Genomic DNA, 14,317 nt, shown 5'->3' with positions numbered 1-14,317 from the left:
GTTTACCTGCTTTTTAAAAATATGCTTTACCGGACCTCTCTGTGCTTTACAATGCTTCCCTATGCTTTAGCAGACCTCTCTGTGCTTTACAATGCTTCCCTATGCTTTACCAGACCTCTCTGTGCTTTACAATGCTTCCCTATGCTTTGCCAGACCTCTCTGTGCTTTACAATGCTTCCCTATGCTTTACCAGACCTCTCTGTGCTTTACAATGCTTCCCTATGCTTTACCAGACCTCTCTGTGCTTTACAATGCTTCCCTATGCTTTACCAGACCTCTCTGTGCTTTACAATGCTTCCCTATGCTTTACCAGACCTCTCTGTGCTTTACAATGCTTCCCTATGCTTTACCAGACCTCTCTGTGCTTTACAATGCTTCCCTATGCTTTACCAGACCTCTCTGCGCTTTGCAATGCTTCCCTATGCTTTACCAGACCTCTCTGTGCTTTACAATGCTTCCCTATGCTTTAGCAGACCTCTCTGTGCTTTACAATGCTTCCCTATGCTTTAGCAGACCTCTCTGTGCATTACAATGCTTCCCTATGCTTTAGCAGACCTCTCTGTGCATTACAATGCTTCTCCAGACCTCTCTGTGTTTTTGCCGTGGAAGACACGTTTATAAGGGGAGTGAGAGACTGCACGTCATCGAAACGGTATTTTTGGAAGGTGTGAATGCGCTTGCCGGCTTTGTTGACATGCGATTGACCTCGAAAACAGGGTGTTGATTGATAACGGGCTGCTGCCGGCATTGAAGTGTCAATACCTTCAGATTTCTCTCTATATCTATCTATCTATCTATCTATCTAGATTTATATGAAATGTTGATTTCAAACTAAGGTTTTCAAAACAAGGTAAATTCCTCATTTATAAAATTACAAAAATTTTCGTCTAAGATTTTTTCTGATTAAATTATAAATTGATAATTAACTTTTAATTATAGTTTATTAATTCAGCCCTGATAATAATCATCTATATATAGTATAATATATTATATATATATATATATATATATATACACACCTCTCTGTTACCTTGCAACTGACCAAACCGCAGGAGGACCTCCTCATTGCATATTCATGACGAGCACAGGAACGCCTTTTGCAGCCGACCAATCACAGAACGCCACTTCTGCATATTCATGAGCCCAGAGGCGTGGCTCGGAGGCTGAATTCTCTTCGGAAGAAAGCAAAAGGGTGGAAGAGCCTCACCATGACGTCAGTGCCAGGAGGGTCACCCCAGTCCCCTTTAGCCAGGGGCAATAGAAACTGACGCGTCACACCAGTCATCCTAAACAGACAGTGCGTGTGGGCGTGTATTTGTTTTTGAACAGTGAGTTTACTGTGTTTTGAATGTATTCATTTTAACACAGAAAATACTTATATATATAGTAAAATATGTGTCTATTTATGATATATATATATATATTTATATATAATATTATATATATATATATATATATCTAATATATATATAGATATATATATATATATAGCTATATATATATAGATAGATATAGTAGATAGCCATATCTAGATATATCTTAAGATTATGTATAATAGAAACACAGCGTAGGTATATAGTCTTATGTGTGTCTAGTGTTCGCTTTGGTGTCACCAATTTCGTTCGTCAACATTTTTCTTTTGTGAAATCGAAGTAGTTCGATGGTAAACACACAACAACATTTAAACCACCGTTGAAAACAAGCAGTTGTCGTTTTTGTGGTTTGTAATTTTTCAAAGGTTATTGTAAAAATAATAATTAATAAACATAATCATATAAATTCATAATAATAATAATAATGTAAGAGAGTTATTATTTTTGTGAAAAAAGGGAGGGGGCGTCTTCTTAATTAAAAAGACTTACTTAGCGTCGAAGAGATGAATTTTTCTGAATGAAAGTCGCACAAATTTGAAGGTCGCGGGGATGGCTGTTGAGAACTTCAGAGACCTAGAGAACAACTCTGGAAAACGTGTTCTTCTATTGTCTTAGAACATTAAATAGGTACAATCTTATTAATATCATACTCAAATATAATAATAATAATAATAATAATAATCTTAAAATCAGCCAGAGGTTTTTTTTATTCTACTCCTCGTTTGTGGAACTGTATTCTAGATGTTATCAGGCAGGTTGAAAACGTCAGATGCTTTAAAAAATAAAAAAATAAGTCTTAATTGAAGACGACGTGCAGGGCACTGAAACAGAAAGCAAAACTGACTCTTCACTCTCAAGCCTTTTAATCACCGCTAGAAAGAACTATTAAATATCACACAGACGGGCAAGAGATCAATACTTTGGACTGGATCAACATATCCAGCGATTATGTAGTGCACTGAAGGCAGCTCCAATAACAGTTACACAACTCAAGGGGGGGGGGGTACTCCCTAATGCTTGCTATTTCTCCATAGCAAACAGCACCACCCAGTGGCCTTATCCTGTAATTGCACAGATATATCTTTAAGGGAGTGCATTTTTTTTTTGTCTTAAAGAGACTGTACATGGAACGTAAAAGCACCCCCCCTTTTTCTTAACACATTACCCATCACCCCCTTCTTCCCTCAGCCCCCCCCCCAAAAAAAACAGTTCCCAGACAGGACGTGACATCGTCAGTAGGCGGCGGTGGTCGTCTCTCTCGCGCTGGTAAACAGGATGTCTGCTTTGGCGCTCACGAAATACGTCACGAGCAAGGAGACTATTAAAATAGTGATGCCCACACCTAGTGTCATCATCTGCAATGGGAAGAGAGAGAGAGAGAGTCACCCAGCCAAGGATATCACTAACGAACATGTTACTGTTCTCATTGTGCTTTACCACACCTCTATGTGCTTTACAATGCTTCCCTCTCACAATTTTGTCAAGGAGACTAACGAAACATGTTACTGTTTCATTGTGCTTTACCAGACTTCTATGTGCTTTACAATGCTTCCCTGCACTGTACCAGACCTGTTACTCTGAAGCTGTTATCACTTGGGTCCCTGCAGAAACACCAGGTAGTGACTTTACCCTATCTCTTCCCTGCACTTTACCAGGAGTGGTCCTCTATAGTGCTTTTGTACAATGCTTCAAGAGAGACACGAACTTGAGAGACCTCTCTGTGCTTTACAATGCTTCCCTGTGCTTTACCAGACCTCTCTGTGCTTTACAATGCTTCCCTATGCTTTACCAGACCTCTCTGTGCTTTACAATGCTTCCCTATGCTTTACCAGACCTCTCTGTGCTTTACAATGCTTCCCTATGCTTTACCAGACCTCTCTGTGCTTTACAATGCTTCCCTATGCTTTACCAGACCTCTCTGTGCTTTACAATGCTTCCCTATGCTTTACCAGACCTCTCTGTGCTTTACAATGCTTCCCTATGCTTTACCAGACCTCTCTGTGCTTTACAATGCTTCCCTATGCTTTACCAGACCTCTCTGTGCTTTACAATGCTTCCCTATGCTTTACCAGACCTCTCTGTGCTTTACAATGCTTCCCTGTGCTTTACCAGACCTCTCTGTGCTTTACAATGCTTCCCTGTGCTTTACCAGACCTCTCTGTGCTTTACAATGCTTCCCTATGCTTTACCAGACCTCTCTGTGCTTTACAATGCTTCCCTATGCTTTACCAGACCTCTCTGTGCTTTACAATGCTTCCCTGTGCTTTACCAGACCTCTCTGTGCTTTACAATGCTTCTCTATGCTTTACAATGCTTCCCTGTGCTTTACCAGACCTCTCTGTGCTTTACAATGCTTCCCTGTGCTTTACCAGACCTCTCTGTGCTTTACAATGCTTCCCTATGCTTTACCAGACCTCTCTGTGCTTTACAATGCTTCCCTGTGCTTTACCAGACCTCTCTGTGCTTTACAATGCTTCCCTATGCTTTACCAGACCTCTCTGTGCTTTACAATGCTTCCCTATGCTTTACCAGACCTCTCTGTGCTTTACAATGCTTCCCTATGCTTTACCAGACCTCTCTGTGCTTTGAGTTCTCCCAGGGACTTAGAAATGTGTCTGAAGAAGACACGAATGGCTTACGCAAGCCAGACCTCTTGCACAATTACCTTCTCTGTTTGCTTTACAATGCTTCCCTGTGCTTTACCTGACCTCTCTGTGCTTCGCAATGCCTCCCTGTGCTTTACCAGACTTCTCTGTGCTTTACAATGCTTCCCTATGCTTTACCAGACTTCTCTGTGCTTTACAATGCTTCCCTGTGCTTCGCAATGCCTCCCTGTGCTTTCTCAGACTTTGCTGTGATGGTACTGTGGGGAGACTCTTCCCAGGGCGAGCGTGCACGGCAGGCTTACCTCCAGCTCCTTGCTGGCCACTAAGAAGATCCTGGCTCGGATGTCCTTCCAGCGGGACTCTGTCCAGGTGGAGTACTCGGTGGACCTGTAGTCCTTCAGCTCGAAGGCCGGGGAGACGGCTTTGGACAGGCGCACCGGCGCGCGGACGCAGTAGGACTGGTCTGGCTGGCTGGCGTTAGCGGGCACCGCTCCTTGAACCCACAGGTACTCGTAGAGCTGAGAAGAAAAGAGACGTCGTGAAAACGAAAGAGCGCCGCGAAACATCTCACGGGAAACGAGGCTTCTGCATTGCTGCTGTGATCTCTCCCGGTACACAAACTCCTCGGAGATATCACTGTGCAGCGCTGTATTGAAATAAAATATCTAAAATGAGATTATATAGATAGAGACATAGAGACAGAGATAGACAGGATATAGAGAGACAGAGATAGAGAGATAGAGAGATGGATAAGAGACAGATAGGAAATAGATAACGATAGAGAGATAAATAGATAGATCAGAGATACATAAAGATAGGCGATAGACATAGATAGACAGAAACAGATAGGAGATAAATAGACAGAAAGACAGACAGAAATAGACAGCGGTTCTGTGGACCCTGCTGGTACCGACCTCTCTGTCGGACCCTGGGGTCTTGTCGGGGTTCTGGCACTGGTCCTGGGTCAGGTTGGTCACGGTTCCGGTCAGGTTGGCCAGGACGTACTGGACCAGGCGGGTGGACGGCGCTGGGGACGAGACAGCGACGTAGTACTGAGGGGGTCTGTCCACTGCAAAGAGACAAAAAGGGAGGGGGGGGTTTGAATCCATCGCTGCAGGAGGACTGGGGGCGACCCACATCCTCCAAAACCTCAATAACCCTTTGCGGTCCTGCCCCGGACCAGGTCTGACTTCACAACGTTCCCTTTCCAGTGCGATGTCTGGACCCTGTCCGGCATCATCAAAAACACGTCAAGCGCAGGTCTCGAGTCGTTTTTTCTCAGGAAAAAGCCGAGGAAAACCTTTCAATGGCCGAGTGAGACCAACAGGAGCCGAATAAAGCTGGAAAAAAAAAGGGGCGTATCCGATAGCCCCCCCCCCCCCCTTTTGGTGAAAGGGGACAACGCTTCTGCATCCCCTGCGCGCTCAGAGATAACAAACGCTGTGTAATCACCAGCGCTCAGACAGGGGACGATCTGCAGAGCGTTCTGAGATGTTACAGTGTATCACAAGAATATCACAGACCTCTGCAGAGCGTTTTGAGATGTTACAGTAATAAAATAATGACTGGGATCACGTTATTGAGGAGTTTGGTGATAAAACGAGTGATCAGGAGAGGATTGATCAGTATGCACGACTAAAGAGAGATCCTAATAAATACAGCGAACAGCGGGGTGGGGCTTGCAAGGAGAGTTCTTACCCAAAGCCGCCTGGAGCTCCTGGCTGCTGAGAGATCTGAACCAGGTGTTGTTGGACTGGATAAGAAAGCCGTACAGCATTCGTGTCACCTGCGAAAAAAAAACACACAGCAAAACAAACTGCATTTTAATATGGGATGTGATAAAGTGATGGCCATACCTTTACCAGGGGAGACCCTCGGGGACCCCTGCGCTCCTCCTGACTGCGTGACTCCCCCCTGCACACCACGCGGCTGTGCCTTTACCAGGGGAGACCCTCGGGGACCCCTGCACTCCCCTGACTGTGTGACTCCCCCCCTGCACACCTCTATAATGTCATGTTGTCACCATGCTTGCCTGGGCTGCACTGTGAAATTATCAGGTTTTCATAATAAGCTCACCGTTTTGGTGTCTGCCTGGATTTTGCCCAGATCCGTCTGCAGCCCCCCGGCCCTTAGGAAGAGAGCGCGGGCAACGAGAGTGGAGACTTCTGAAAGAGACTGAGAGAGACAGCGAGACAGCGAGAGAAACAGAGTGGAGGAGAGACAGACAGAGAGAGAGACAGAGAGAGAAAGTGTGGAGTAGACAGAGAGTGTGGGGAGAATAGAGACAGAGAGAGACAGAGTAGAGAGTAGACAGAGAGGTATGGAGTAGAGAGAGACAGAAAGAGAGAGAGAGAGTGGAGTAGAGAGAGAGAGAGAGAGAGAGTGTTAAGAAGTGTGGTTTACTAATCCATTATATCTCTGCCATGTGCTTCTTGTGAAATTGGGCACTAGCAACCAACGGAGTGGAATAGAAGCTCAAATTATTTTATGAACTACTAAAACTAACTGGGGACTGAAATAAATAATTATCAAATACAAAATAATAATAAAAAAATTATATATAAATACTAAAAATAAAAATGAAATAATAATAATAATAATAATAATAATAATAATAATAATAATAATACACAATTCATTTTGTATTAACAGATAAACTGGGCAAACTAAATAAAACGATAAGGAAGCTCCTCTCCGCTCACCCTGGCCGTGTCAGTGATGAAGTCCAGCTGCTGCTCTGGGCTCAGTCCGCTGGGGTAGCTGACCCTCAGGTTATCCGCCCTGTCGTACACACTCTCGTAGAACCTGCGAGACAAGAGATCGAATCAAACACGCCCCTCCCAGAGGCACACATCGCACCATTATACACTGCGTCCCTTCAGCCAGAGAGAGAATTCAAACACGTCACTCTGTCAGATAGAGAATGAAACAATACTGCAGACTCGCACATGGTTCTTGCGCCCCGCCCCCCTCCTCTTCCCGGTTACCTGTTGTTGAAAGCTGATTGGTGGTCCGTCAGGACGACGCCAGGGATTGGTCGAGCCTTCAGGAACCTCTGGAAGGATGCTGGGGGAAGTGGCTGAGAGAAGCCAGCTTCTGAGACCGAGATGTTCAACCTGGAGCTGGCGTTCCCGAGAGAGCTGACCAGACTGTTCACCTAAAAACGACAACGGAGGAAACAGAATTACAGCTCTGAACTACAGTACCCACAATGCCCTATTCCATAGAGAACAACGCAACCCAGAATCCCTCACTCCGACCCAGAGCTTTGAAACTGCTAACTAGATTCTTCATCTAAACAAGGCAGGAAACAGAATTGGAGCTCGGAACTACAGTACCCACAAACCTCCATGCCAGAGAGAGAACTACACAACCCAGAATCCCTCACTCCAAACCCTAAACCAGTGCAGGTTTTACTGCTACCAGCTTGATCAGCCCCAGTGTGTCTAGGCAACAAGCTCAGGTGTGTCTGATTATTAAACTCCCAGTGAAAGGAGGAGTGGATGAGACCACTGTGCATCGGGAGTCTCACAGACAGACAGACAGACAGACAGGATTACCTCGTCATTGATGGAGCTGTTTTTCCGGGATACGGGGTCGCTGTGAATCCAGAGTTTTGACCCGTTCCGCAAGCCCACCTAGACGAGGAAAACGTGGGGAAATAAATTTCAACTCTCCCATTCGACAATCCAGTCAGAATGTGTTATATATACACACACACACACACACACAGAGCACCCTTCAGACAGAGAGACACACACACACACACAGCAGGGTTCGAGAGAGACCCTTATGAGGAGAGAGACAGAGAGGAGAGCACCTCTCTGTGTGAGAGACTCGTGGGAAGGGAGAGAGAGAGAGAGAGAGAGAGAGAGAGAGAGAGAGATCACATGTACGAGGGGCTCAAAGAGAGAGAGAGAGCAGCTATACCTGTCCTATCTCTACAACGGAGTCAATATTCTCCAGGCCGATGACAAACTTCCCCTTCTGCATGTCGTACACCATCCGAGAACTGCCAATATAATCAAACACTTCCTACAAACCAGAGAGGGGGAGAGGGAGAGAGTTTAATATCACTGGACTGGACTGGAATTACATTGTAACCGCAGTTTAATATCACTGGACTGGACTGGAATTACATTGTAACTGCAGTTTAATATCACTGGACTGGACTGGAATTACATTGTAACTGCAGTTTAATATCACTGGACTGGACTGGAATTACATTGTAACTGCAGTTTAATATCACTAGACTGGACTGGAATTACATTGTAACTGCAGTTTAATATCACTGGACTGGACTGGAATTACATTGTAACTGCAGTTTAATATCACTACACTGGACTGGAATTACATTGCAGGGCTGGGAATCAGATTCCTATTGCACAGCAGTGTCACCCAGTCCAGGTTTTACTACCAGCTTGATCAGCCCCCAGTGTGTCTAGGGAACAAGCTCAGGTGTGTCTTATTATTAAACTCCTAGTGAAAGCAGGACCGGATCACACCGCTGTGCAGCGGGAGTCTGATTATTAAACTCCTAGTGAAAGCAGGACTGGATCACACCGCTGTGCAGCGGGAGTCTGACTATTAAACTCCTAGTGAAAGCAGGACTGGATCACACTGCTGTGCAGCGGGAGTCTGATTATTAAACTCCTAGTGAAACCAGGACCAGATCACACTGCTGTGCAGCGGGAGTCTGGTTCCCCTCCCTGTGCTTTTGTTTCAGTTCTTGCCCAGACTTCATCTCCGAGTCGTTTTAAAAAAAAAAAAAAAAAAAGTTAGCCGAGCACACTCAGGCCAGCGATCGGCGTACGCTCTTCTGTTCGGATTCTGGACTCACCCCCTGAAAGAACGCAAATAGGATGTTTTTGGGGAGCGGGCTGGTCAGATTTTCCGCTGCTTTGGCCAGCGCTTCTGCGACCGCCAGCAGAGTCACGAACCCGGACACGGCGCTCTCTGCCCCCGGAGCGATCTCCCAAAAAAACGAGCGACTGTCCAGCTGCAGGGAGAAGCGCACACACACACACAAAGCTTTACCAGACCCATCTGTGCTTTACAATGCTTCCCTGTGCTTTACCAGACCTCTCTGTGCTTTACAATGCTTCCCTATGCTTTACCAGACCTCTCTGTGCTTTACAATGCTTCCCTATGCTTTACCAGCCCTCTCTGTGCTTTACCAGACCTCTCTGTGCTTTACAATGCTTCCCTATGCTTTACCAGCCCTCTCTGTGCTTTACAATGCTTCCCTGTGCTTTATCAGCCCTCTCTGTGCTTTACAATGCCTTCACAGTTTTGTATCACACTGTGCTGTGCTTTGCCTGTGCTGTATCACACTGTGCTGTGCTTTGGGTCACTATGGGCTGGTTCACCGTGTTGCTCACCCTGGCGGTTGCCACGACGACTCTCTCCTGCGGCCCAGCCTGTCCGGAAGTATTGAGGGGCTTCACAGAGCTCCAGATATTATAATCACTGAGGGGATCACAAACCACATCTGAAATCAAAACACACAGAGAGAGAGAGACTGTGTTTGAATAACCAGCGTTAACAAACACACACAGTGTTTGAGCAAACCAGCGCAACACACACACACACACACACAGAGACTGTGGTTGAATAAACCAGCGTTAACAAACACACACAGTGCTTGAGCAAACCAGCGCAACACACACACACACAGAGGACACAACCACAGGGGTGAAATAAACCAGCGTTAACAAACACACACAGTGTTTGAGCAAACCAGTTTGTGGGTACACAACACAGAGTTTGACTGGGGTTGAATAAACTTATTTGGCGCAATTGTTTGTGTGTCACAAAAGCCGTGTGGTGTTTGCGAAACATACCACCTTTGGTGTACCCACACACAACAACACAGAGGAGTACGCTGAGCGTGAAATAAACCAGTGTTACACACACACACACACACACACACACACACTGCGTTTCACACACACAGCACACACACACACACACCAGAGACACTGGAGATGAATAGATACTTGATGCTGAAACTCATCTGGATGTCGTTCCTCCTCATGCAGGTCGCCGAGTTGGTGACAGCGTGCATGTGAGAGTACAGCTGCATGGCGCACAGCGGGGAGGGGGGCACGGTACCGTTTACAGGGGCGTTGTGATCCAGAAAACACTGCAGAGGAGAGACAAGAGGCATTCACACAGGATAACAGCACTGCAGAGGAGAGGAGAGAGGCATCACACAGGACAACAGCACTGGAGAGGAGAGGAGAGAGGCATCACACAGGATAACAGCACTGCAGAGGAGAGGAGAGAGGCATCACACAGGATAACAGCACTGCAGAGGAGAGGAGAGAGGCATCACACAGGATAACAGCACTGCAGAGAGGAGAGGAGAGAGGCATCACACAGGATAACAGCACTGGAGAGAGGAGAGGAGAGAGGCATCACACAGGATAACAGCACTGGAGAGAGGAGAGGAGAGAGGCATCACACAGGATAACAGCACTGGAGAGGAGAGGAGAGAGGCATCACACAGGATAACAGCACTGCAGAGGAGAGGAGAGAGGCATCACACAGGATAACAGCACTGCAGAGGAGAGGAGAGAGGCATCACACAGGATAACAGCACTGCAGAGGAGAGGAGAGAGGCATCACACAGGATAACAGCACTGCAGAGGAGAGGAGAGAGGCATCACACAGGATAACAGCACTGGAGAGGAGAGGAGAGAGGCATCACACAGGATAACAGCACTGGAGAGGAGAGGAGAGAGGCATCACACAGGATAACAGCACTGGAGAGAGGAGAGGAGAGAGGCATCACACAGGATAACAGCACTGCAGAGGAGAGGAGAGAGGCATCACACAGGATAACAGCACTGCAGAGAGGAGAGGAGAGAGGCATCACACAGGATAACAGCACTGCAGAGGAGAGGAGAGAGGCATCACACAGGATAACAGCACTGCAGAGGAGAGGAGAGAGGCATCACACAGGATAACAGCACTGCAGAGAAGAGGAGAGAGGCATCACACAGGATAACAGCACTGCAGAGGAGAGGAGAGAGGCATTCACACAGGATAACAGCACTGCAGAGAAGAGGAGAGAGGCATCACACAGAATAACAGCACTACAGAGAGGAGAGAGGCATCACACAGGATAACAGCACTGCAGAGGAGAGGAGAGAGGCATCACACAGGATAACAGCACTGGAGAGGAGAGGAGAGAGGCATCACACAGGATAACAGCACCAGAGGAGAGACAAGAGGCACTCTTGAGAGAGAGAGAAAGGGGGCTCCCTCCAGTCCAGGGCAGGCTTGAAAAACCCACCTTTTTGATGACGCTGGTCTCGTTCTCATCTCTCATCATGAAGATGGGAAAGTGAAACTCTTCGTAGGACAGGCCAGTCCCCAGAGGGTTCCACAGGGTCTGGTTACAACGAGAGTACTGCGGGCCATAGCTATCTGAATACAAGCCTGAACAGACGAGAGAGAGAGAGAAGGATAGAGAGAGAGAGAGAGAGGAGAGAGAGGGAGAGAGAGGGTTAGAGAGAGAGAGAGAGGGGGAGAGAGAGAGAGAGAGACAGAGAGAGAGAGAGAGAGAGAGAGAGAGAGACAGAGAGAGGGGAGGGGTGAGAGGGGGAGAGGGAGAGAGAGAGGGAATGGAGAGGGAGGGAAGGACAGGAGGAGGGAGGGAGAGAGAGAGGGTGAGAGGGGGAGACGGAGAGAAGGACAGGAGGAGGGAGAGAGGGAGGGAGAAGGAGAGGGGAAGAGAAGAGAGGGAGGGAGAGACAGCAGGAGGGAGAGAGCGAGAGGAGAGAAGGGGAGAGGGAGAGAATCGTGAGGGGGAACCATCTCTGATCCTGCAGTGCGCAATGTGAACTAAAATGACAAATCTTCTCCAACACAGTCTGTCAGCAAGTCCCCTCACTGATAAATACAGAAGCCGCTACCTGTCTCTTCATTGGGGCAGCTCTGGTGAGGTGAGAAACCGTTGCTAGGGGCGGTTTTGGGGATCGCCACGGCAACGCCAGCCACACGAGGCGAATCCTTCATCTTCATCATCAACTCTCTTGAAAACAACAAAAAAAAAAAAATATTCTGCTTACCGCGACATCAGGACCCCACTGAGCCGGCTATCAATGTGCCTGTGTCCAGTCTTCAATGTGTACTAATCTCTCTGGGTCTCTTACCTGCTGAAGAGTTCTCCCTGCAGCAGCACCATGTAAGGGGGGTTCGGACCGGTCGTCAGAACCCAGTCCAGATCAGACAGAACCTCCACCACGTGGATCACCCCCGTGTCTCCAGAGATAGAGGCTGAGAGAGAGAGAGATAGAGAGAAAGACAGGGAGAAGGAGAGAGAGAGAAAGACACACAGACAGCGAGAGGCAGACAGAGGGAGAGAGCGACAAACAGCGAGAGAGCGAGCGAGAGAGCAAGTCAGAGAGCGAGACAGAGAAACAGAGAGACGTTTAACGACAGCCGCGAGGCAGAGCAACATTAACCATCACGGCAGCCCCAAAGCCAACACTGACCCTAAAACTCTTACCTACAACATCCACTCTACACAGCTTTATCAAAAACACCCAAGTTACAACCCCAGCACTATCTCTGTTCTGACCGCTTACTGTAAACTGCACTGTGTTCAAACATGAAGCTTGCATTGCTGCCCTGTGACCCCTGTGCCAGTCTCCTGGGATAAAGCAGGGGGGGGGGGGGTCTCTCAAATAAACAAACAGAATAATAACGAGGCGTGACTCACACTGGCACCCGATCTGGTGGGTGGAGTTCAGCAAACGAACACAGGGGGCGGTGTTGTTCAACTTCACGTAGATTTTCTGCTCGACCGCGTTTCCTGAAACATCACCTTTTTTTGGGGGGGGGGGGGGTTAAAAAGCAAGATATTATTAAGATATCCAGCTTGTGAGAGCCGTGTCTAAAGCCGAGGGAGACCGTGAAAATAACCTCAAGCCCTTCATCACCACTTACCCAGTTCACTCGTATGAGGCACACAAGCTTAAACTGCATTATTAACTAACAGTGCAATGGATGGCTTTGTGAATATGGACAGTGCACCCTGTCTACACAGAGAAGCGATGCGTGGATCTCATTTATATTATATATATACATACATACATACATACATACATACATACACACACACACACACACACACACACACTCACACTCACACTCACACTGTGTTCTGTTTCCTCTTTTTATCGCACTGGCCCGGTGTCGGTGTTGTTATTATTATTAATTTTATTTCTCTAGCATTACATTGTAGGTACGAGTAAAGGCCGGTTCTGTGTGATCAGATCGCCAGCTGCATATATATTGTATTTGAAATATAAATTAAACAGCGAGCGAAACATTACAGTGCGTTTAACACACCTAGCGATCGCTACCCAATGCTTTATTATTATTATTATTATTATTATTATTATTATTATTATTATTATTATTATTATTATTATTATTATTTAGATCATAATTATCATTAATTATTTGCTATAAGACTAGAAGGCGTTTCTGCATCCTGCTGACGTACCTGGATTGTGAAAACTCAGAATCAAAAACACAAACACTTTTCCAAACAGAGAAGCCATCTTCCTGGATAAGAAACCGCAAAGCAACCAGCAACTCGTCTCTCAGGCGCTTTGACCCGCCCGACCCTCATCAAAATGGATGCTGCGCTCCAGCCATAAGCGACCTCATCAAAATGGATGCTGCGCTCCAGCCATAAGCGACCTCATCAAAATGGATGCTGCGCTCCAGCCATAAGCGACCTCATCAAAATGGATGCTGCGCTCCAGCCTTAAACGACCTCATCAAAATGGATGCTGCGCTCCAGCCATAAGCGACCTCATCAAAATGGATGCTGCGCTCCAGCCATAAGCGACCTCATCAAAATGGATGCTGCGCTCCAGCCATAAGCGACCTCATCAAAATGGATGCTGCGCTCCAGCCATAAGCGACCTCATCAAAATGGATGCTGCGCTCCAGCCATAAACGACCTCATCAAAATGGATGCTGAGCTCTAGCTTTAAGCGACCTCATCAAAATGGATGCTGCGCTCCAGCCTTAAGCGACCTCATCAAAATGGATGCTGCGCTCCAGCCTTAAGCGACCTCATCAAAATGGATGCTGCGCTCCAGCCTTAAGCGACCTCATCAAAATGGATGCTGCGCTCCAGCCTTAAGCGACCTCATCAAAATGGATGCTGCGCTCCAGCCTTAAACGACCTCATCAAAATGGATGCTGCGCTCCAGCCTTAAGCGACCTCATCAAAATGGATGCTGCGCTCTAGCCATAAGCGACCTCATCAAAATGGATGCTGCGCTCCAGCCATAAGCGACCTCATCAAAA

At 46.9% G+C, this 14,317-nt stretch overlaps 1 protein-coding gene across 1 annotated transcript; it reads right to left on the bottom strand.

Moving 5' to 3' along the window:
• Window positions 1–2,029: 2,029 nt before the first annotated feature.
• Window positions 2,030–13,620, bottom strand: ncstn (nicastrin). Its single transcript, XM_041232352.1, has 17 exons — window positions 13,500–13,620; window positions 12,711–12,815; window positions 12,142–12,265; window positions 11,902–12,020; window positions 11,280–11,425; window positions 9,979–10,124; window positions 9,361–9,475; window positions 8,820–8,978; window positions 7,910–8,014; window positions 7,540–7,617; window positions 6,967–7,136; window positions 6,682–6,784; window positions 6,056–6,154; window positions 5,678–5,765; window positions 4,894–5,048; window positions 4,282–4,497; window positions 2,030–2,728 (listed from the first exon to the last, which is right to left on the bottom strand). Exons 1-17 carry the CDS (start codon window positions 13,555–13,557, stop codon window positions 2,606–2,608), a joined length of 2,109 nt encoding a protein of 702 aa, XP_041088286.1. The 5' UTR covers window positions 13,558–13,620; the 3' UTR covers window positions 2,030–2,605.
• Window positions 13,621–14,317: the final 697 nt, after the last annotated feature.

The sequence above is a fragment of the Polyodon spathula genome, chromosome 29 (assembly GCF_017654505.1).
Source record: "Polyodon spathula isolate WHYD16114869_AA chromosome 29, ASM1765450v1, whole genome shotgun sequence".
Lineage (NCBI taxonomy): Eukaryota > Metazoa > Chordata > Actinopteri > Acipenseriformes > Polyodontidae > Polyodon > Polyodon spathula.
The sequence above is the reverse complement of the archived record's forward strand: the minus strand, read 5'-3'. Positions and strand labels throughout refer to the sequence as shown.

What these genes read in the sequence shown, in the direction of transcription:
- ncstn (XM_041232352.1), bottom strand. Translation starts at nt 13,557, where the DNA reads ATGGCTTCTCTGTTTGGAAAAGTGTTTGTGTTTTTGATTCTGAGTTTT. An exon ending in CTGCCCCAATGAAGAGACAG is followed by an intron (nt 11,426 to 11,901) that starts GTAGCGGCTTCT and finishes TCGTCTGTTCAG; the next exon opens with GCTTGTATTCAGATAGCTAT. An exon ending in GGAGCTCCAGGCGGCTTTGG is followed by an intron (nt 5,049 to 5,677) that starts GTAAGAACTCTC and finishes GTCTCTTTGCAG; the next exon opens with TGGACAGACCCCCTCAGTAC.